The sequence below is a fragment of the Pleurodeles waltl genome, chromosome 3_1 (genome assembly GCF_031143425.1).
Source record: "Pleurodeles waltl isolate 20211129_DDA chromosome 3_1, aPleWal1.hap1.20221129, whole genome shotgun sequence".
NCBI classification, from domain to species: Eukaryota; Metazoa; Chordata; class Amphibia; order Caudata; family Salamandridae; genus Pleurodeles; species Pleurodeles waltl.
Window position 1 is genome coordinate 313,545,938 of NC_090440.1, and position 25,524 is coordinate 313,571,461.

Here is a 25,524-nt window from a genome sequence, read left to right on the forward strand (position 1 = left end):
TGTATACCTAATAACATATGCATGTTCAAACTCATAGTGGAAATGTATACTTCAGTTTGAGGGCTCAGTGTATATGTGGCATGCATAGATTTTTCTACAGCATTCAGCAGGGTGGACCGTCCAACATTATGTAAGAAATTAAAGAAGTTATGCCCGATATTCTCCTTTCATTAATAATCGCTGTCCATTCATCTACCTCGTTTCAGCTACTGCTTGGCAGAGATCAGGGATTATCCTCAATAATTCCAACTAAAAACACTTGGAAACAGGGTTGCCTGCTGGCTTCGTTAACTCTTTTCGTTGTATGTCTCAGACCTCCATGCTCCTACGATAGGTGGCCACCCTTTCCCTTGCTAGATGTATGTGGATGATATTGCAATCCTGAATCTAACTCGCAAGGGCTTGAATAATAGGCAGGTCTCATTACACAGTACGGCACTATTCATTATTTGAAGATTAATGTCTCAAAGAGCAAGGCTGAAATACCAGTAACTATGTCTCGGTTTTTAGTTCAGAGAAGATGGAGGTCGAAAGTCCTTATCTAGGGAAAATTGTTGCAGGTGATATGCTGGGAAAGACAATGTGTGCAATCTGTGTAGCATGGGTATTGAGGATCTCAACAATTGTGCTATGCCCCGCACTGACCATTCAGTGCCGCCTCTTTCTAAGACAATGTTCTTAAAGACTAATATCAAATCAGTTGCAGCGCTGTGAGAATTATTTTTTCTCCACTCAAAATTAATTTATTTGCACATACATTTAATTTTTCTTAGAGGTGCTTATGAATTTATATTAATTTGATTGAGGTTTGCTGCTATATCATGGCCCTTGTACCCTGATAATATGGGCATTAAGGATTTTTTTTCCGTGTGCCATTTGTTTGCACTGCACTGTTCCTTTTCCACCATCTAATTCTAAGCAGAATTGTTTTTAAGAATAATATTAATTGAGCTGTGGTGGCAGAGACTTTTTCTAAATATCTGATACATAAAATTACTTCTACAAATGTTCTTGAAAAACTTTGTGTTATTTGTATTAATGTGCTTCACTCTTATTGCTATATCTAGTTTTTATGTGGACCTCTTTTAAGTTCCAAAGCATAAATAAAGAATTTAATTGAATTGGAAAAAAAAAAAAAACATAAATAAAATGTTTGCCTCATAATTAGGGCATGGAATAGATGCGAGTTACAGCACAGTTCTGAATTGTGAATGACTTTGGACAATAGTTGTTCTTAGCTTATTTGACCTATCCGTAGCTTTAGACACCACTTTCTACTGCAGTTCATTTGGGAGTTAGTTGTGACAGACCTTATCTTGTTTTGGATCACCTCTTTCCTTTAGATTGTTTCCACCCCTCCAACTTAGAGTGTGCTTTTTGGCCTTTTTTTTGTGGGGGTCCTTTAGCATTGTGGCTTGAGCGCTGCTTTGTTCACACATGCATCTGTATGAGCAAGCCTGATCAAATGTGTTCATGCCTGTTCTTTATGTACACTGATAACTGGATGAGCTTGAATTCCTAAAAGCTCTACAGGTGTAAGTCCTTATTTTGAGTGGTACTCCTTCTCCTTGGTCAGAAACTTGATGTGCTTCTTTGAATTCTCCTCTGCTCCTTCCAGCAGCTTTACAGTCTCTCGTAATTTATGACTTAATACTCACCTTTAAGTTACAGATTAACAAGCTGGCCATGCACACTTTCTGTACCTTAAACCTTTAAGCAAGATCTATCTGCTCTATTTAAGCAAGATCTATCTGCTCTATTTAGTTAAATCTGTGACCCATGCAGTGGTGTCCATTCCTGCCTTGACTACAGTAAATCTGTACACTTGGGCATGACCTAATACATGGTGGTAGCCCTGCAGCATTCTATAAAAAATGCTGCGACAAGGCTACTTCAATGCCTTCTCTGAAGGGACCGGAGTCTACAGGCGTCTGTTATAAAGAACAGCCTTTGCATTTGTCACTGGTTCATCCATGAATTTGTCTGGTTTTCTAACTACTGATAAGACATCTTATCAGCTCTGCTCTTCTATAGGCTAGCTGCTTAAAGAACCCCAATCTGCTGGACTTGACATTAAAAGCGTGCCTTTTATTTCTTACTCGTAAAATCTTGACCTCGTGTTCAAATTCTCTCGATGTTTAAGCCAAACTACAGCTCTTTGGCAAACAGCTGAAGATTTATATAATAATATAACTTGATAGGATATTTGTTTTGTAGTTTTCCTACAGCTCCTGGATACTTTCTGAGGTCGTTGTGTGCACTTTTCATATCCTTTATTTTTCATACACCATAAAGATTTGATTTTTCACTTTCCTTTTGGTTTGGTGTCTGTTACTGAACAGTGCTTTGGACTTGTGAATATTGCAACAATGATAATTAAATATTTATAATTGTTTGCCTCAAGTAGTTGCACCTCACAACATAAATGTTATAAGCTAATTATTAAAGATATATTTCACCTCTCATCATAAGCTAAAGATATGTGGAACCTCAGCATAGTACATGAGCATTACTTTACAAACGATTGACGATTAGCAAGCAAAGATTTCTAAACATAATACGCTAGTTAAACACTAACACAACCATACAATAAAATCATACAAAACAGATGGGAAGTGGGAGACGTTTACTTGTTAAAAAGGAGCATTAAAGTTGCTCCGCAGCTGAGGAATGCCTCAAGGGAAAGTCAGGAAAACTTGTGCTACAAGAAAATCTGCTCTCAAAGGAGAGGCCAAAATCAATCAGAATAGTGTCTGTCTTGCTAAGAATGCTGGGCTTTCATCCATTCGCACCAATATATATACTTGAAAATATACGTAATAATCATCCTGATAATCAGTTTGAAACATTAGCTCGAACTTTCTGTGTGAAGGGTACCAATTACCACTAAAGCTCCAGAAAACCTGAATTTATTATCCTGCATCTTACTAATATTTTCATTGGTGTAATGCAATCAGCAATTAAAAACACTATTGCTGATTTACTTATTTAATGTATTTATACTTGTTTTAGGTCACTCAGTCTATATCTAAAAGGTCTTCAGAGCACTTCATAGGCAGTGAAACAATGTAACATGGAGTAAAGTTAGTATAATTCAGCATACTTTAATGAAAATAATTCAATCTTCTTATAGCATACAAGCTAATATAAGATTATGAAAAATATACAGTTGCTATGGGTACATATATAGAGATTGTTTTAGGGCTAGTATTACAGTGAGACCCCTTTCAGAACCATTTCATCACAGAGAGAAAGGTGTTAATATAGTAGCTGAGGTTACACTTAGACATTGGTAGTAATTAAGTAGATCTGGTTTGGATGCTAAGTATATACATAATTGCAAGTTTATTTATAAGGCCGCTACAGTGGGTTGGTATTATGTGAATTATGTGTAGAAAAAACTTTGAGAGGTGAAATAAGCATCGCTGTAGTCAGTGACATATTGCTTGGCACATCCATAAGGCAAAATCAATCGAGCTTTACATTTACATATCTTTAAACACCATCTGTACCATGGGTCTTTACTGTTCCATTATAGATGATGAAGATTGGTGTTTAGAGAATTTATTCCAAATCATTTAGGCATCAGTCACATTGAGGTAAAGTATATACAGCTTTGGAGAGAAATAAAGTATACAAATTAGAGATAGACATACAACAATTGACTTTGTATGATCAAGTATTTGTTGATGACTAGATTTGTGAGACATACCTTGAAAACATAGAATGATGTTGCGCTCTTGGTGTTTGGTAAGGCATTCCAGATTCAGAGTGCATGGCCTATGATGGATCTGGATAACTGTGAGAAACTGGGTTGTAGTTGGGGGGATGAGCTCTACTCAAACAACAGCCACTAGCCTTGTCAGGGTGAACTCCAAAAAGTCACTAAATTAACCTCTGTTGTAGCTTGGCAGAAAAGCAGTCAGGCTTAACTTAGAGGCAATGTGTAGAATATTTATTCAGCACTTAAACAGTAATAAACTGAAAATAGAGCACAATAAAAATCCTACACTAATTTAGACTAGAATACATTTAAATAAATCCAATCAGTATAACCTGAGTTATGAATTTCTAAAGATCAAAGCTCCAAATTTGGACATCCAGTTGTGCAACACTAAGGCAAAGATGAAAATAATAGTCAACTACGATAGAGCGCAGTTCAGATATATGAAGTGGATTGGCACGGTCTCCACTTACCTTTGGACTTCAAAAACAAGTTTGAAAAACAAGGTATGAGAAAGTAAAGTTCAGTGGAGCAACGCAGCCAGTGGTGGATGAAGAGAAGGTGCCATTGTCAGGGAGCCACTGAACAAAATCATAGTGATGATTTCTACATTCCGACTTAGTCTTTTTCATGGAAGTCAAAACCACAGCTGGATAAAGCTGCATGCTGCAGCCAAGGAGGGCTCCAAGAGGCTGGATACCACTTGTGGAAGGAGCAGCTAAACAGGATTTGCTGCTGTGGAGAAGAACGTTGAGGGAGCTACTGTGAGACAGACTGACGAGCGATGCACATTCGGCGTATCGGTTAGCAGGTAGGTCCTTGTGTCCTCTCTGTTCTCAGAGCACTTTTGGCTGAAAATCCAAGTGTTGGATTTGGGCTATCTAGGTACCTTCAGCATCACTTCCAGGGTTCCGGGACAGGAGTGGCTATACTTGGAGGGTCCAGGTGCAGGTTCAAGATGGTTGGAGTCTTTTCTGTCCACGAGAATCTGATCAGGAGAACAGCCAACTAGCCCTTGGAGTCATTCTGGAAGTCTTGCAGAAAGGCAGGTGTCAATCAGCAGGACAGTCCTCTTTATGCAGCAGGAGTCTTCTGAAATACACAGAAGGCCACAGGCAGCAGGACAGTCCTCTGAGAGTCATTCCAAAGGCCCAGAAGTGAGCTGAATTATGGGTCTGATGTTCCTAATTTTATACCTGGTGCCAGCTTTGAAATGGCAGAATTGTCTGGAGTTTTCCCCTTACAGATGTGCCTGGAATTCCCTGTCTCCCTACCCTGGTCCAAGGTTGTCTGCAGCCACAATGTGTCACTGTGAAGTTTGTTGTGTGTCAGCTGAGGCAGTGTCTTTTAAATGCAAGTGATGTTGTGCAGAGCTCAGCTCCCCTCGCCCTGCTAGGATGGCTTATCCTGCCAACACCCAGTTCCTCTATTGTGTGGCTGTCTGGGAGAAATGCACAAATGACAAATACATTACAACTTGTTATGTAACCCTGGAAACACGCTGCTGACACCAAATGGGTAGGAAAAGAAAATGATAACTTTCTCAAAGTCAACAGCAATAACAAAAATATGATGGTTGGAATGCTTGAACTGATTTAAACCCCCGGCAGTCGCTTGGGCCATATCCCAGTTCCTGAGGTTGCATGGTGTGCAAAAAGGATGCAGCCCAAGTAATTACCAGTGTCTGAGAATAATTCAAGCATTACAGCCATTCATTTGTGTATACTGTAGTATAACGTCCTAAAAGTGGCATTTTCCAAACTGTTACTTAAAGTCCAACTTTGCCATTAAAGAGGATTTTAAATTACAATTAGTTAGTCACCAAACATGAAATGTCCACCTGCTCCTATACAAAAGTTATAATTATGTATAATAAGATAACCTAATATTATCTTATGGGAGAGGCAGGCCTCACAGTAGTGAAAAGCAAATTTTAGTTTTATGTTTAGACAAGGTCATTGTATGTGTTGTGGGGCCCTGGGTTAAACGTATTTTGTGGGACTCTGTTCGGAACAGCTTTGAATTTATGATATAATTTAAGTTCTTTCATGCCCTCTTTGGCCAGGTCACTTACAATGCAGTGGCACTCTAGTCCAAATTCTGAATGTGTTCACATCCATTATGCAGGGATAGTGATGTGTGTTTTTAATACTGTAACTCAGCAGCAGCACTTGGGCATTATTGCACATACTCTCTGTGACACCCTCTCATTTCCCAAAAGAGAGGTCCTGTTTTGATATAGAAGAAACATTTTTATGGATGTTGCCTGAAACCTAAACCAAACATTTCTCTGGACAATATCTGTAACAGACTCACACATAAACCAAATATACAAATAAATTAAAGGAAACTGGTATTTAAAACCATTTGCTTATGAATTATTCAATATCATCAAGGCAAGACACTCTGCAGGACAGAGCTTAGTCTATCAGGGGGCCCCATGAAAAACTAGTGCCCACTTTGCCCATGCCTTAAAAAGTCTCTGTGTTTGCGACCTACAGTAGGGATTACGTTTATGTATTAACAAGGGAGTTTTAGGTCTGGCAATGTGTTCATTTGCCATTTCAAACTGGCATATTTAAACTGCACACATGCTGCAATGGCAGGCCTGATACATGCTTTAAGGGTCTACTTACAGTGGCGGCTGGTGATATTTGAAAGTGGGTGGACGTAAAAGTTGGGTATGAGTTTTATGTTGCAAGTGAAGCAAGCAAGTTTAATAAACAAACGTGGGGTCCAAGGTGGATCCTCCTCCAAAGAAAAAATTGAAAAAAGATTGACAAATAGTGCATTTGAAAGCAAATGAATTTAGTGAGAATCAAGGTTTATAAAGCAGTGGGAACGTTTATTCTTTAAATAGTAAACACATTAAGAACTGCCCCATAGCTTACTGCATTAATACGTTCAACAGTTACTTTAATGTGCAACTTATACAGCACAATAAGTTCAGGCCCTTTAAAGTGTGTGCTTGCCCAGTGTCTTGACCTGCATGTGGCATCAACTTTGGAAGAAATTTCCCTAACCAGGCATCAGGAAGCACCCACAACTACTGCCTGCAATCATTCATACAGAAATATGTGCAGACAGGTCTAAAAGTCGGATTAAAAAAGTGGGAGCTCTCTAAAAGGGACTCATAGTGCACCACCTGGCCTGTATCTCGGAGATGTAATTGCATCCAGAAATATAACACATTTGACATACTCCTAAAACCTGTCAGTTCTACTGGCTTTGTCAGTGGTTAACTACTTAAGATAAATGAGTAACAACAATGATTAATTGTAAATAATCAACATTGAAAATGTTTCAATTCTGAAATGGTGATACTGTGAATTAAATATTATTGAGTCCTATGAAAGAAGTAAGGCCTTTGTGTGCTTTATGTAGATGCGTATGCCCTTTTTCTCTTCAGCACCCTCTTTTCACTCCCCTGAATGCACTCCCTCGGAGCTCCCTCTTTTTACCACTCCAAACATGCACTGCACTCACATTCACATTCAAGCACATTATTTCATTTTACTTTTGCCTTCTAAATATGTTGACCCATGCGCACCCCTTCACACACACGTACACTGAATTTAATTTGCAACTGGAATATATGACCATTGTTCTGTGTGCTCTGCAGAGAAACCACCCACTGACAGACACTTTGCTTTGCCTTCAGCCTCAGCACAAGCACTCTCAGTCAAAGCCCCTCATAAACACCTGGCACGAGTCAAAGTATGCACTATGCAAGAGTAATACAATGGACAGAAACGCAGCATGGTGAGACAGCTAACTCTCTTGAGGAATGCAACATTAAGTAAAACATGTGAAATAAGAGGAACTAAGTGGCTGACACATATTACACACATTGTAGCATTTATTATTTGCTTATCAATCCATGTTTTTGGCATTAATGTTAAGGGCATGAAAATAGGGCCAGTTTTAACACCATACAGCAGATAACTGCCTTTTTGTAAGCACATATTTCTCTCCTTGCGTTTGACTTGGATATTTGGATCAACTTCGCAACGCGACAAGAACCCTTCTCGTCTTTTAGAACAAATACAGCAGCTCTGCTTCTAAAGGAGCCAGCGATCTGCAGCCAAGACCTGGGGTGTCACAAGGGGGAGGTTAGCGTGACGAAAAGTCACATTACAATAAAAGTAGCACAAGATTAGCATTATAACACTTACCAAAGACAAGGCACTGAATCACACTTGTTTGCATCCACTCCTAATGCATGCCGAATGGGGAAAGGGTAGGATCTGTGCCTGAGAATGACAGATGGCTGCCCTTACGCAGGGATTAAAACAGTGCCCAAAATCATGACACTAAAAGCATCACTGGCCTATAGTGAATATTGCCATAGACCACAATGGTAATGAAGGGCTTTAGAGCAGTCAGCCCTATGTTGTGCGTCACAGTGTAGAAAGTTGATTTACTGCCTTGCTTCCATCTCGTGCTTCAAAAAGAGGCAGGCCAAGCATGCTGGGACAGATTAAATACATCAATTTGTTTAGCGATACCTTTATATCTCTAAACAAATTGATGTATTTAATATTTTTGAATATAAATGTGTAGGAATTTCAGAGGGACGCAGCCCCTCAACCCTAGTAGAGAAACCACCCCTGGCTACTTAAGTGCATGGCACGATAAGTGCTGCTGGTCCACTGGTAGCATTTAATTTACCAGCCCTGGAGATATATATATATTATACCACTTTACCACTTTACTAGGTACTTATAAGTAAATTAAATATGCTGATCACATTTAAACTAATTTTTCCATGTTTTGGGAACAAGCACAAGCTCTTTACCACCGGTTAGCAGAAGTAAAGTGCACAGATTCCTAAGGTCAACCAAATTCAGCAAAATAGCAAATTGGAGAGAGAAAGCAAAATGTTTGGGGGAAATCTACCCTAAAACTGACAGGTTTAACAGGTATTTATCTTTTTGATGTATTATATGTACTGCAAGATATTTTTCCTGCTTCTAAAAATCTGCAGTCTCCTTACTATCTTCTATATAAAGAGTATTTCGTTGGAAGGCTTCATATGTGATGCAGGTTGTTTTGAGGGAGCATCTTCCTCTACAGGTAGCTGTTGAGAGTTGTGAGAGCACAGTTAATGTGTGCATCATGTTTTGTGCTTGTCATGAAGCGGGCTGCTCGATGGCGAATAGCATAGATTGGACAATGTGGCCCCTTGGGAGGACAGTGAGTAGGATACACCTGTAGTTCAGTCAAGATATAACTAGAAGTCAACTGCTGTTTTTAGGTCTTATTGGGATAGCATGTGTACGAAATTGGGTTGTTGGTTCACTGGGATGTGAGCCCTGGTCAAGCAGCAACCACAATCCTTGTCAGGGTAAGGCACAAGTGAACCCTAATTAACCTGTGTTCAACCCCCTGGCAACTTAGTACAGAGAAGTCAGCCTTAACTTAGATGGAATGTCTAAGTATTTGTTCAACACTTCAAACAGTAACACAGTGAAAACACAACTCAAAAGGAGCCCACACCAGAGTAATAACAATAGTGTAGTTTTTAATAAATAAAACAAGACCAAAGTGACAAAAATCCAATCAATAAAACTGGGGATATTCGATTTTAATATTTTTAGGGAAAATAGTGCCAGACTGTGATAGATTAACAAGTTCAGGCCGACTGCCATGAACCGGCTGCAGGGACCCAGTTAAGCCAAAAAGTATCTTCAATCCCGGTTTGAGGAGCATTATGTGGAACCATGTTGAAGATGAGTCAGTTCCGAGATGAAGCGAGGCTGCGGCACACGGTCTTGTGTTGAGGGTCCCATTAATGGGGCTTGCAAAGTCTGGTGTTGAAGCTGCAGTGTGCAGTCTGGGTGATGCGTTGGTTCTAAACAGATGAGGAGACTGCAGTGCGAAATCTGGCGTCGTTTTTGAGGCTGATGTTGATGAGAGATGCAAGGCCCTGCGCTGAGGATGCATCACTCAGTGGCAGTTCCAGAAGCGATGAGGGTTGTGGTGGTGAAGCGAGTCTTCGCGATGGGTCACATCCATGCAGTAGCGGAGATGTCAGTTCTACACGGGCGTGTGCTGCGCAGCAGAGAAGATGCGTTGGTAAATTTTTATTTTTCGGGCCTTACAAAAGGTTTATTCCTAATGGCGGTTTAAAACTCCATACACACAGGTTCTGCAATGGCAGGTCTGAGAGGTTTTTAAAGGGCTACTTGAGTGGGTGGCACAATTTATGCTACAGATCCACTAGTAGCATTTGATTTATAGTGCCCGTTAGAGGTTTTTGTTTCTTTGTAGATGAAATCTCGCCAATCCACCATAATTTGCAGGTGTATTTTCAGTAGAGATTCTTGTAAAATAAGAATCCAGAATGCCAGGGGTGTTTCTGAGTTAGCCGTTTTGTGCATAATGGCTGCTTCTTCATGGCTTTCATCCTTGATTGTACTATGTGTTTGTTCTTAATGGAGTCAGAAAGAGAAAGTTTTGCCGTAAGTGAGTTGGATGTTAGGTGGCTTTGTCTGATCCACAGTTGTATTCGGTCAAGTTGAGATTTTACGCGTTTGACAAATAATGGTGAGCTTAGCTTTGTTTACAATTGGATATTGTTTGTGTACTGATGAAAAGAGATACTTAGTTCTGTAAGCTATTTCCCCAGAGGTTTAACATTAAGAATCCTTGAGGCACATCAAAAGGGAAAGGGGTGGATCTGAGAAGGGTTTTCCAATTTTTGCCTGCAGAAAGTGTTCATTGAGGAACCAATTATGAGCGTTTCAGTCAATGGTCATCCTGTTTAGGACTGTCAAATAGCAGTTTATGGTCCACTGCAGTAGCAGATTGTTGTTTATACCTACCATGAAAACCAGACTGATGTGCTGCCAGTAAATTGTGATAATGAATAACAACATCCATATGAATCGGACCAGCCCTCATGTCCCCTAATTCTCTCCCTTCCAATCCCCTTTGTATGCAGGACACAATACATTGTGTTTTTGATTTGCATGCTAAAGGCCAAACATCTTCCAATGATTTTCAGGCAAAAATTAGTCTGATGATGGCTATGTAGTTTTCCTTAATTGTATGGATGACGATGACTTTTCTTTTTTTTTTTTTTTTTTGAAGTAATTAAATGTCACTTGTTTTTAGATATTTAGAACTTATTTCCCTGCTTCTTTTTAACGTTCTTGTTGGATTGTTACCCAATGTTCAGCCAGCAGCCATAGTAAATACTGACTGAAGAATCATACGTACCTTTTTGCAAATGTTTTAGTTTTTAGCAAGTGGCTGTGGAATGAGCCTTACTTGTTATGGTATGTTCCAAGCCACAGTTATGTTGAAAGTCTTTTTCTAAGTCTACGTCTTTACTTAAGGGTCTATTGAATGCCTTATGTCATGCCCATGAAGGAATAGTCAGTTAATGTACAGTTAATACTTTAATAAATGTTCATTCTGCTCTCTCAAAATATTCTTCCATAAACCTAAGCATCCTATATTTGAATCTAATTTATGTTTTGGAGTAATTGTGGGTTTGCTGTAAACATGTCTTTGCTTGTTGTCTTAAATCTCAAGTGGGGAGAGCAGAATTAGAAATCCATTGAAATTCTCCATTATGCTTTTAACAGTTTCTTCTTTGTTTGTAGGTTTGATGCAAAAAGAGCAGTACAGCAGCTCAGGGCCTGTGGTGTCCTAGAAACAATTCGTATCAGCGCAGCTGGGTTCCCTTCAAGGTACTTCCAGTCATTTATTACATTTGTTCATGATTTAGCCTTATAAACACATTTTTCTAAACTATGAGGATCATACAATGTAACAATTGTCAACATTTTTAAATGTTGTATTTAATGTTTGACTTATTTCTGTATTTGTCCAGCATGTGCTCATCCTTTAGAAATGTCTGTTTTTAATATATTAACCACGTTCATGGACCGTATTCACAATATGTTTTGTTCTTTGCCAGCTGCATTCACAACATAAAGTTGTTTGCTTCGGAATTAAGCCTCTAGCTCCACTTGCCTAAAGGCATATGTCTGGTCATATGTCACAACATTTAAATATTTCTCCTCAGGTATGAAAACCTATTAAATCTGAGGTGGAGACAAGTATGGTGCTGAAAGTTGACAATCTAACAATACCATGATCAGATCTTTCAAACACTTGTGGCCATACCATGCTATAGAAAAGTCCTACTGTTTACCTCAACTTTAGTTAAAAACTCAGTGATAGTTTCCCAAGACGATTCAATGTATTTGCCAAAGGAAAAACTGCTACCTAAAATTAATGTCCCTTCCATACTGAAACTTGTATGTCTAGTGTCAAAACAATGAGTATGATGATTGCTTTGCTCTGGGTCCTAAGGGTCTGGACTTGAACATTAAATACCTAATGCAGTTGTTTTGTATTTCCCTCAGTGATTTATTGGTGGGTAAAGAATCTGTTTCTGTTTATGCAACCAACTCAGTGCCCACCGTGTGGCCAAAGTGTTTAATAAATTGATGTTCAGTTGTATTGAAATATTGTGAATAGTAACATCTAAATGCACGGTTTTTGTTCCAAGGTCTCAGAAATGTTCATAAACAATTATATCAGATGGATAAAACCAGCAGAATAATTTTTTTTTTTGTGATTTGAAAATAATTGCTTTTAATATTAATACGTGAAGTTGGGTAAATGTTGCTCCAAAGTAAAAAAAAAAAAAAATAGAGGTGGCAAATCATATGTTCCATACCAATAAGGCATTTGATGTCGCCATGATGGCAATGTTGATCCAAATGTGACAAAAAAGCAAGAGGCATCTCCTTCTAGTTTTTTAAACATCTAGCAAACAGCACACCCTGGGATTCTGACGAAGTAAAATATTTCTGACAGATTATCAGGGACATTTTAGTGAAAATATATAAACTTACATAGATTAGCCTGGGGAATTCAACACTACAATATCTCTCTATTCTGAATCAACAATTAAATATAAGAGAAAGAAAGCAGGCTGTGAAATGAATTACATTGTCTTATACATACTTTTAAATGTGATTATTAAAAATTGAATTTAGTATATGAATTTAGTATATGTTATGGTTCCCAGATAGTCAGTAGTTTCCCTTGAAATCTCTCTTGGACTTATGAAGAACAGGGTAAGAAAAGTATTTGTTTAAAGATATACAGTTCAAAGGTGAAGAATTATCTTTTCTAAAAACAAAAAGTGAATTGTACTTATTAGGAAGACATTACATACATTAATGACATGTGGTGAATAATAGGTAATAATAAAGAGCAATTTATGTTTTTACTACCTTTCCTCAGATTCAGTGTTCTGTTCATCAGAACCGAATGGGAAATAAAGAAAATAAAAAATCTTTCTTTCACTACTCTTGAGAAAATTGTAAAAAAAAAAGTTATACATTTAGAGTGGTTTCAAAAACACCAAACATTGTATACAATGGCAAATGAAATATAAATGTATAAACAAATGTATCTGTTGCTTTTGTTATACTATTTCTTCAATTGTAATTACATTCAATGTTGCATTGTTAGCACCTTTTTTACATTTTGGGATCTCTGTCACTTCTTAGACATGAAGGTTATTGTTTAGTATAATGAATAAACAGTGAAAAATTGCCGCATTCATGAGATTTAATGAAATGTTTGTCAATTCTATACAGGTGGACATATCAAGAGTTTTTCAGCAGGTATCGTGTGCTGATGAAGCAAAAGGATATCCTGAATGATAAAAAGCAAACATGCAAAAATGTGTTGGAAAAGCTTATTCTGGTAATAAAAATGTAACTTTATTTAAGTTTTTATATGTATTTTAGTTGAACTATAATTGTAATGATTTCAAAAACTTGTCTTGGGATGTCATGTTGCAGACTGTGTTTCATATAGTTAAGCAATTGGATGAATGGTATTTGGCATATCTTTGTGATTATGCTGAATATTGGGATATTAGGCAGAGTACATACATAGAGCGAACACAAATATTGCATATATATTGATGTACAGCAGGCACAGAAATATTTTGCTCCTAAGAAGACTTTTGATAGGTGTTCTTTCTGAATGAGTTGCCTGGTATTGTGCTGCTAGGTGGATAAACAGACCAAAAGTATAGGTTTCCATCTGGGCAGGCTGCCACAAATTTATGGCTATATTAGTGCTGATTGTTTAATGTTTCTAACAAAAGTCCCATGTTTTCAGTTCCGACATTCATGTGTTGTCACATATTGTTTTTGTTACTCTTAATTACCACGTCATGCATATTTCAATATATAATTTATCTAGTTTTAATAATGCATGCAGAAAGGTAGTGTCACAAAAGAAAAAATATATTAACAGAAATATAGGCCTACACAATCAGCACTCTTCCGTTCCCAATAGTTTGGATTTTTTTTTTACATATTATGGTGTGATTGGAGAATGTGCTTCATCATTTGTAGAAATGTGTGAGCATGTAGGGGGAAAAATGCACACCTTTACCATGTGTGCTCTAACCCGCCAAGTGTTCTCTGCATACCTTACCCTCCAGTTGCTAATATTCTGCCAATCACATATGCCTTGAATCTCTGGATATTACTACAGAGAGGTCACGCCTCCTTAGAGTTTTTTTAGCTCAGAGACATGCTTAGTGGAATCTGACTCTCTCCATGCATAGACTTCACTTTGGAGTATCTGTCATGGGAAGCTTGACAAGACTCTTAGTGTTAGTCACTCTTTTCAGAGATATTCCACTGCTTCAGTAGCTATGGGGAAAGAAGGGCGGGCTTGTCTGCAACTGTTAACCTGTGCTTTTCTGTAAACCTCAGTAAAATGGTAACAATTGAGGATCAAAGGCATGAGTCTGTTGACTCCAAAAAATGTATGATACCTCCATATCAATGATGTTCAGTAAGGTTTCAACAGAATGCTTTATATGAAGTCTGAGTAAATCTCATGCAGTGATTGTGGATGTGAAAATCCTCCTGAGGTCCTGATCTCTTCATGTGTAAAAAGATAAATAAGGAAGGAAAACATCTCTAGTAGACACTCTGTCTTGATCACACAGCATTTGATCAAAGTTCAGATTACCTTTTGGTACCTGCACATTTTCTCCCCCTCTCGATTACTATTTATCATTGCATTGACATTATTGGCCTCTTACAAGATGAGGATTTCTCGGAGTGGAGTGTTGAAGGTCTTCATATGGATTTCCCCAACAAGTTCAAACTGTAGTCATCATTTTGAAGAATATATCTTCCACTTATATGTTTTTGTGACTCATATTTTTAGACCAAATGTGGTCCTATTCCAGGTGCTCATGTGTGTTATGACATAAGATACATCTTCGTCAGTGGTACCTGCTCCAAACCTGGCTGCACTTACTCTCACTGACCTTATGGAATTAAAAAGCAGATATTTCACACCAGTCAGTTGTACAGGAATGCAAGGAAACTATGTTAATGTCACTGTACTGTATTTTAGAGGTGAATGTGTTTGGATATTAGTTCCTTCTGAGCTGCTCTGTATCTCTCAGTGGCATGCATTTCACCACCATCTATTACCTTTGCTTTTTAATTGGTGTGTCCCCCTCCATTAAATGGAGAGTGACAATAATGGATGAACAGGTGTGAGTCTTGCATGACATCCTAAACAGGCAAACCATTTTGACATACATAGCCTGCAGATGGTGGAAGCTCCATACTAGGCGTACTCCACTCACATTTATGTGCACTAGTTTTTCTATATAGTAATCCCTCCAGTGCTGATATCCTGTTCCTGGCCACTGAATTACCCTCCATTTCTTTCACACCATTACCCTTCATTGCAAATAACCTGTTCAGAAGAGGATACAGAAATATATGATAGTCTATTTTTTCCGCTGATTTTACAGATCTTCATGTGTTACTCTTTGTTTAGTTTGCTGTTGCTTTGAAACTTCGAAATGCCCTGGGCAACAAATTAATTAGGTCAGGCTACTTTCAGGTCTCATCATCCAGTCCAAGAAAGGGAATGGACCAAGTCCTCTTGTGCAAAGAAATCAGACTAAAGAGTGCCTTTAACCATCCTAAAAATAGAACAGAAGTGAAATATAGATCCAACATCATCAGCCAAAATGGCTACCCTTTATCCTCCTGGAGAAGATGCCTCAGAGTATAAAGGTTTTAGTAACATGTTCTTAGACAATGTTCAACTCCTAAAGCAATATGCCGGAAATCTATATATTGCAAAACTGAATTCAGCAACCGGGAAGATCTTACCAGAGAGGAGCAAGGCAAAATGTGAAATTGCACAGATTAATTTGAAGTAGGAGATGAATGAAAAAAGGCACGTGAGGACCAAGTGAATTAAAAGTTCAAGGAATAGTATTACAATCACCAGGAACACATATGTCAATTACAATTACATTTTACTTGTTACAAAAAAATGATAAATTATGATAATTAAAACTGGAAATAAAGGCAGGCATGTCATACAAAATTTCTTCACAATGGGGCGTTAAATAAAAGAAAAGACCACCAAGTCAAGGCCATGGTATTAGCAATAAACTCGGCCCATCTTACATAAAAACAAAGCGTTGCACGATGTTCAGTCGTGCTGTGAAACCTGTTGTTGGATTTGTGATATGCTCCTCACCTCAAAGTATATGACTGCCAGTGTGCAATAAAGCACCTATATTTTTCCAGATGTTAATGAATCTCATCTCAATGAAAATGATCTGGACTATGTTTGATGCTCCTTTATTTTTTCGCAGCTTTCAAAAATTTCATATACAGCATTCATGAACATCAACTGCTTCAGGTCAAGAGAATTTCACAAGATGAAAATCTTTGTGACTTTGATTTTACTTCCTTGTGTATGCTTCTTGGATTTGGTCAATTTTCTTCTTAAAAGGAAACTGAAGAGGCCCCCTCTTCCTCCCAGTGTGCACTGCCTGCTCATGTCTTATCCTCCACCACTTATCTCAGCATGTTGTGTTCGTCTAACAAAAAAGTAAACACAATGTTTGCTGTGTTTTGTTTGAAGAGTGAGCTAAAAGAATGTCTGATTTCATTCTTTGCACATCTGTGGGAATTTAACTTTTCACATACTTTTTTCTAACTTATTCTGTTAATATTTAGAAAAGGATTATGAAGGTCATGCTTATAACAATATATAACCAATCTAGGATGCATAGTGTAAAATTAAGTAGACATTTACCATAAACATGAAGGATTCTGTTTTCTTCTGCACTGAAATCAATATCTGTGTATGTATGAGATAAGTTGCGGCATTGTCTAAATTTAGGAATTCACACCTAAATGATCTATGTCACATCTCTGAGCTTTTGTGCTACAATACTGATCATATGATTTCTTTGGAAATAGGACAAGAATAAATACCAGTTTGGCAAGACCAAAATTTTCTTCCGAGCCGGCCAAGTAGCTTATATGGAAAAAATACGCGCAGACAAACTGCGAGTGGCATGTATCCGAATCCAAAAGACCATCCGAGGCTGGCTAATGCGAAAGAAGTACCTGCGCATGAAGAATGCAGCTATCAACATCCAGAGATATGTTAGGGGATATCAGGCACGATGGTGAGCATAACAGCTAAATGGTTTCTGTTTGACTACAATACGTGTATGGTGTTTAGGCAAGACATTGTATATCTGAAAAACTTTTGGGAAATATTTGTATTCATGTTTATACAATAGCAACTAAGCAGTCTCAGTATAATAGTCAATTAAGAAACACAGAATGAACTTAAGCAAGGAGACTGACTGAGCTATTTCTACCTCTGCACATAAAATTCAGTAGATAGTCACTGCATAATTGTCTCGTTACAACAGCACTACCAGAGCATCCAAAGCATGATCATGGCAACAGAGTATCAGATGGGTACAACAAGGCGTTGGTCTATGCATGACAGTCATTTAAATCATTGCAATATTTTTTGTTGGTGTACATTGTGCACAAAGGTAGCTTCTACACTGCTTCCTAAGAAGTATTTCTTTCCGTTTCAAGTCCAACCCGAGACCTGTGTGCAACAAAAATATTACTACTCTACTTTGCATAAGGCATCAGATGTAGGCTCATAATGCAGTGTATGTAGACTATTCAATAATCTGCAGCATAGAGTTCTGAACGTTAGTTACTTTGCTCTCATAGTATTTAACAACCCCTGGCCATGTCCAAACCATGTGGTCCGGCTCTGCTCCTGGGGCCTTCCCCTCAGGCCCATCGGTGTAAGGGAGGTTTTGAGGGGAAGTTGAATTGTGTGAGTTTAAAGAGAGCATTGCGGATCACATTTCCAGCAAATGTGAATGCTCTGCCTCATTTTTTATATGTCAGAGGTATTTCATAATCCGTCTTCTAGTTAGTTCCTAGAGCCAGAGTAGCTTTGGAACTATCCTCACGTATTACCTTGTAGATTAGCAATCATTTGCGTCCGTTCGCGTATCAGTGGTTTAGGATTGAGGTCGTCAGATGTGAGGCCTGTGCTACGTCAACTAGGCCGCTGTAGTCAGCATTGCATATATCAGAAGCAATTGTCCCAGGTTTACTGCAAACCATGACTATACTTCATTGAACTTAAGAGATTTGCCACTTTCAAACAGGTACCCACATCCATGCATCCACACACATCTTGTCAATATAGGGTCTTCCTCTAGTTTCTGGAAATGTGATGAATCACACAGTGGGGCTCCAGAGAAATAAGAAGTTTGCCTTATCACTTTTCTTGTACATGCGAGTCCCAACCTTGTTCATGTAGGAAACCACGTATAGCACACTAGGCCTAAACCTTCACCAAAGACACAGTGAGTTTGTTTTAGTTCATGGTTTTAGTGTGAAAAGTTTCTAAGGGTTCTGACAATCATCTAGCCAACTCATTGGGTGCTGCAACTGTGTAACAAGGTAGGTCAGCTCAAAATTAAGGGGAAAAAGTGTCCTATTCCAAGGGGAGCTTCAGTGCCCAGAGTTTCACCCTAGGTCATGGCCTCGCTCACATCAAGGACAATATCAAAGAATTACATTATTTTTTATATATGTATCTCACAAAAGGGACTTGTGCCAAGTAATACATTGGCACATCTGGGAAGTATCATTGTCTTGGGCAATGTCACATGATGACTTATCATTGAGAGGACAAAGAGGAACAGAACACTATAGAAATATTTAATTCTACAATTACTCATCCTGTACTTAAATCTGACATATCCTTATGTGTATGAGCCACACAGAAGACTTCAATCCAGCCAAAAATCAGGAGCAAGTTTCATCCTCAATCTACCACACAGAGGACACATCACCTACACCACTGACTCAATACATGAATACGCTCTAGTCAATTTGCTCACTCACACTTACAAGGCACTACACAACATTAATCCTGCCTACCTGAATAGTCACATCTTCTTCCACCAATCACCCAGGTAATTTATCAATAGTTGAATTTGAATTTCATTGATAACTTTTTGCAGGAAGCATAAAAAATGCCCAGAGTCCTTCCCTGTTTCGTATCAGGGGTTGAGACTAGAGATTCCTGCCTTCAGAGTAAGCCTATAAACACAGTATTATCTCAGATATATGTCCATTTGTTTAATTTCAGAATATGTTAGTTTATGTATATAATTGCAGATACTGTTGGAAAAATTCATTAATGGTCACCATCCTAAGTAGGCATTGTCAATAAAAAGTATATATTGACAATGTATTATACATTTTGGTGACGTTTCCACCTTTCTTGAGCCATGCAGATATCTGACCTGCCCTTTGTCCCTTCCTCTGCAACTGCTGCCTGTAGGATATGTGGGTGAATTTTTCTAGAGCCCTGTCGCAAATTGTATTTTGTTTCTTAGGTACCTCTCCATTACAGTCTGGAAGATGGGTAGCATGTACATAGCATGAAGATTCATGCTATGTCTTGTCTTGGAAAGTAAAACCATTGTAATCTCTAGGAAAACCTTTAGTGCACTATAAAAAACGTTGTGTTTGTGTACTTTTTATTTGTTTATATTCAAAGATTAGGCTTTCAAACAGTTTTTTATTGTTTTACTTAGCTACGTCCAGTTTCTACGCAGAACCAGAGCAGCTATCATTATTCAGAAGTTCCAGCGTATGTTTGTACTTCGGCAGAAGTACCGGCGAATGCAAGCCTTTACCATTGCACTCCAGGCCCGTTTACGGGGATACGCAGCCAGGAGGTGCTACCAAGCGGTGAGTGATGGTATAGATATGTTAATTGGATAGTTCTACATGTTGTTTAAAGATGGGTCCACTAAGACCCAGCTTATCTTTGCTTTCACCTAGTTAAACGCAACCAGGATTACAGCCTAGCGGTACTGGAAATTTCCATTACCTTCACCTGTTTATAATGAAATAATATTGAAGTTAATTTACACTTGCTAGTAAAATATACAGTCTGCGCAATACTTACCTATATTAGCAGATAAACAAATACAGGTAGATGGGTGTCATTTAACACAGGGTGGTAATGTTTGCTAGGTGCTAAAAATACAGCAACTGGGATAGCTATTTTGCCGGACAGAAAGCACCTGTGCCATACCTGAATGTTTGGTGACAAAGCATAAATACTTTGTTATGAATGCTGTTTAGGGGGGATAGGGGGTTCCCATATTGAGACCATCTCAAATCTTATTTTGAGAACAATTTCAATACTTCTACCTTTATTGTCACTGCCTGTTCCATCATATGAGACAACAATTTTAGACAGTATGCCCCTCTTCGTGATATTTGTGTGCATAGTATTTTGTTCTTAATAACCTATAACTATGAATCATTAATTGTTTTATATTTTACTTCTTCAGCTATATTTTGGTTGTTCACTGATTTGTATTTAAATGCTGATTATTTTATCTGTAGCCTGGTCACTATCCAGTGCTGTAGATGTCTCCATCATTTATACTGACTGCCTAGTTACATTAATTACTTTGGGAGAATTTATTTAGAAGAACAGAGTTGTCCAGCGTTTGGTACAGAGTGCTAGAGCCATTGCAGGTTTCAGAATAACCACTTGGTATGTCATGATGCCATTTAAATAAAATTCTATACCAATTCATCTTGTGTGGATATCCTAAAAGTCTGGTTGGAGCTAAACCGCATGGACTTATATTGGGACACTGGATACTCCACTTGTATAGGATAAAATACAGCATGGGTTTATAAGTAATAAGAAGAATTAAAGTAGAGCAACAAAATGCTACAGATAATAAATATTGAGCAGTGATCCAAAAGAGAGTCACCTAAGTAGAAAAACTGAACTATACATGGTAGCAAATCTATTGTCTTTGCTCGTAAAAGTTAAGGGCTTGATTAAGTTATTTAGTTAGGTGATACATTTGAAGGAGTTGTGCTGCTGGAAGTGGTTTACACATTTTGTAGCAAAACTGATAGCCACAGTTACATTGGTATTCACACCTAGACTGTAGAAAAGAATTTCCTTGTTTATGTGATTGAGAATACTGTTGTAGGTCAGGCCTGTGTAAAGGAAAGCAGTTAACTTCAGTAAACCCCATTTCTGACTTTAAACTTTAGAAGTTTATGTCGAAACACCATTATTGATAAATGGTTTTGGTAATTCCTTACAAAAAGACATATTGCAATAAAGCCAGTTTGACCTCACTAAACTATTGCAAATACCTACACATGTGTAGCAATTGTAATGGCATGATCAAAAACAACACTGACCAGTAGATTCTCTAAATATGTGTTTCTTATTAGGAATGCTAGCTCTCCTCAGTCATATACTCATAGATGTCTGATGCCTCTTTATTAGGGGCTCTGATTTGGCCTATTAAGTGTTATCCTAAACACAAAAAGAAGGGACAGGGGACAAATCAAGGTCCAACATACACACCCCCAATAAGGTAGAAAGAGTATGCAGTTCCTAAGTTAGAAAAAGAAGGGAGAGAAAGGAGATAACCCAAAAAACAGATCAGAGTATATGGTCTTTCAGGAGCAAGGGCCCTCACACACTCAAATGGGTGTCATGTTTCGTCATCGGGCGTCTCTCTTTTGGGCCCTCGCTGCAGTACCCAACGGGCCTTACTGGGGGGGCTCTTTGCCAGAGTTCTTTTATGTCTTACCAATGTAAAGAGTGAGGTGCAGTGTTCTCTGTGGTGATGTGAGTAGACTGGTGTGAAGTGAGGATAGAATAACTTAGGGATACCTAATCTTATTTAATATACATCTACCCTTGTTATGATTAAAAATGATGTGGCATAGACAGGCAACAGATACAATGGTCCAAACTGCCTCAGAAACTGATATGTAAGGAGAAGGTCTCCCTGAACATAGAGACTCTGTATGCCAATATCCCTCAAGATGCCACCATAGAAGTTATAAAGAGCACTCTTCAGTCAGAAGTTTGGACATCGCTCACCTCAGCTGACTTTATTTTGGAATGTGCTGTCCTTGCATTGAAACAGCGTCTTTCAACTTAAAGGCCAGCTATAGCATCAAACACAGGGCACATCTATGGGCAGTACTTTGGACCCAAGCCTGGCATGTTTATATATGACCCATTTTGAAAAAGATATGATCTGCAGTGTTGGCAATCCTTTCTCGGCCTATAAGAAGGTATGATTCTGTTACATTGATGATATACTAATACTCGAACAAGGCAACAGTGATACCAGTAACAGCGTCTGTGAATGGATTACCACCTTGAATCCCTTGATTAGATTCACCAAAAACATGTGCTTTGAGAGGCTCCCTTTTCTTGAATTACTGATTTCCCTAAAAGGAGGGCCAATGCACACAACCACATATAACAAACAAAGACTCACAAGAGGATTGAGGATTTTTAACGATGCAGTATACCATGGAGCCGAGTGATTATGCATGGCCCTCTGTTAAACGATCCTGCAATTCAGAACCTCACTTTATGTTACAGAGAGCAAGTGAATAATTATAAGATGAGAGATGTATTTATGCCTACAAAGAACAAACATTAACCATTCTGAATAAGTTGCAACTTGGTTGTAGATCAAGAAGTTAGATACAGTAGGCAGGAAGCAATCACAGCGTGGACCATAGTTTGAGAAAAGCTCATTAAAAGCACATTTCCAATTGGAAAAGGAAGGTAAGATTAGCTTATAAACCTTGAGAAGAAATAACATATCCATGCCAGCGATAAACTCTAATTTGTATTTAGATGGCATATATGAGTGAAGGTTGCTAAGATTTGATGGTGACCAAAAGTCACGCGTGAAAGAGGTAGAATGCCCCACTGCTGCCACCTACATCCTATTGCTATCTAAAACACAATGAGTTTAGATTAATCAAAACAGCCCTTAATCAATCCTTAAAACAATTTTGGCATAAAGCTGAGCTCATCATTGGTGAGATAACAATTTGACTGGTAGCTGCATTTCAAATTGAAGGATCTTATCAGGTTGGTTTTGTTGTGTCAAGAAGGTGACTAATATGTATGTAGTGAACCCAACTACTTTCGGTTCCCAAGTAAAGACTCAAGCCCCATTGGTGCACTGCCTCTCAGCCCAATTTAAATCGATTGTAGAACTGTAGCATTAGAATTTGAGTGCTCCATAAAAGGAAATGTAGTGGTCATGGGCTATGACCAGTGGTAGAGGCTTTCTGGCAATCATATTGTCTGATTTTCAGTCTTGCCTTGAAGGTGTATGTGTTTCTCATGTAGCTTGCAACTTGTACAGTTGCTCAAAGTCCTTTTTGTAGTGTTTTTGTATGTTGTACATTGTGTTTGTTTTCTCCAGTGCAAACACTTGATGCTAAAGTTATGTCATTTCACAATTCCTGCTGATCAGTCTTTATCGGAATTCAGACTAGAAGCATATATTAATTGGAGTAGTCTAGCATATTTTAAATTAAACACTTCTTTATTGATTGACGTTTTTGTCTATTTAACTTTGAGTCTTTATTTACTGCAGTCATTTTGTGTTTCCCATGTATCAAAGTTTGTCAGAGATAATCAAACAGAAAGAAGTAACAGTAAAGTAACCGAAGAAAAAACATTGGATAATAAGTTAGACTTTACAGGTTTCGTAAATTTTATGTCTTAGAAGGCCAACCTCCAGTTAGAAAATAGGTAAAGTGCATATTTTAACCATCTTGCAGCTTGGATGACCAAATTCTTTAGGCCACGGTACAGCATGTTTGTCAAATTTTTATTAATTTATTTGCAAAATGTAAATTTAGCAACTTGGGTCATTTATTTAGCCTCTGTTTGTAACCCTGCCAGCAATTTTTTCTTTGAACTTTATTGTAATTGTTTCCTTTTAATATTTCCTGGCATCTTTTGACCTTAAGTTAGCATACTATGTGCTTGGTTAAATTAATGTATGTTTTTTGCCGTTGTCTAAAGTAGACCGCGATATCTGTGTTAAAGTATTCATATAAGTGACCTGAATTCTGTTTTTCAAAACCCAGATGCTTCGGGAGCACAAGGCCACAATTATTCAGAAGCATGTGAGGGGCTGGTTGGCTCGTACCACCTACAAGAGGAGCTTGAAGGCAATCATCTACCTTCAGTGCTGCTGCCGCAGAATGATAGCCAGGAGAGAGTTGAAGGTCCTGAAGATCGAAGCACGTTCAGTGGAGCGCTACAAGAAACTGAACATTGGCATGGAGAACAAAATCATGCAGCTGCAGCGTAAAATTGATGACCAGGTAATCAATGTAACATGAATGCATACACCCTGTAAAAGAATTGCACATGTTTTATGCTAAGTAGGACTATGTAGACGTAGACTGTCAGTACAAAGACAGAGAAACCTGAACAATTTTGTCTTAAGCACTGTGCCAGGAAGGCTCTTTGTTACATAAAAAACACTAAGGGGTTCATTACAACTCCCGCGGTAAAAACCGCCTACCGCTGTGGTGACGGCCACCAAAAGACCGTTGCTGCGGCTACCAGAAGTCAGCCGGATTTTGACCACAGCCGGATTTCCGCCAGAACGATGGCAGGAATCCGACTGTGCTATGCCGGCGGATGGCGGTAAGGTGGCGCTGCCAGTAGACCGCCACAGACCGTATCATGACCCATGATACGGCCTGGCGGTGTTCTGCTGGCAGACGCTGCTGCTGGCAGCAGCGTCCCGTCTCCTGCCGGAGGACCCCCTGACATCAGGTAAGTCGGGTGCTCCGACATGGGTGGGGGGAGTTGTGTGTGTGGGGATGTGTGTATGCCTGAACGGGTGTGTGATGTGTGTTGTCTGTGTGTGCATGTATGGATGTGTGAATGCATGTATTTTGTGTTGTGTTGTGTGAATGCATGTGTGCTTGTATGTATGTCAGTGTGTGTGGGTGTGTGAATGGATGTATGCATGCATGGATGAATGTGGGTATGAGTGTGTGTATCCATGTGTGTATTCATGTGTTCGTATGTGAATGAAGGTGCATGTATGTAGTAGGGGGCCTGGGGAGAAAGGGTGGTTGGGGGGCAATCTGGGGAGGCGGCGGGAAAGACCCCTATCGGTGACAGGGAAGGGTAGGCGGGGTCATAATCCTGCAGGTGGGTTAGTGACGGCCACCGGGCTGGAGACTGAAGTCTCCAGCCCGGCGGCCATTACCGCCATGGCGGTCAGTGTAGTACATTGGCGGTGTGGCTTTAGCCAAACCGCCAATGTCTTAATATGGAGAAAAGTACCGCCAGCCTGTTGGCAGTACTTTCCTCCATATTAATGCCGTCCGCCGGGGTCATAATGGCCCCCTTATTGTTTTAACAGACAAGAACCTAATGAAGCTTTGCTTTTAGCTTATGTTTTCAAGCGTGCCACCGCACTGGGGAGCCAGCTTCTACAGCAAGGGCGTTCCAACATTGATACAGGGGGCCTAGCTAGACTATCTGGATACCACATGAGATATTTTCTTACAATACAG

At 38.9% G+C, this 25,524-nt stretch overlaps 1 protein-coding gene across 4 annotated transcripts in view; it reads left to right on the forward strand.

Moving 5' to 3' along the window:
* Positions 1-25,524, forward strand: part of MYO5A (myosin VA) — a 571,522-nt gene that overhangs the window by 411,107 nt on the left and 134,891 nt on the right. For all 4 annotated transcript variants that reach the window (XM_069222454.1, XM_069222456.1, XM_069222457.1 and 1 more), the window contains exons 17-21: positions 11,338-11,424; positions 13,354-13,462; positions 17,029-17,240; positions 19,704-19,860; positions 24,073-24,312. In XM_069222454.1, the coding sequence (XP_069078555.1) occupies positions 11,338-11,424; positions 13,354-13,462; positions 17,029-17,240; positions 19,704-19,860; positions 24,073-24,312 (805 nt within the window). The remainder of the gene's footprint in view (positions 1-11,337; positions 11,425-13,353; positions 13,463-17,028; positions 17,241-19,703; positions 19,861-24,072; positions 24,313-25,524) is intronic.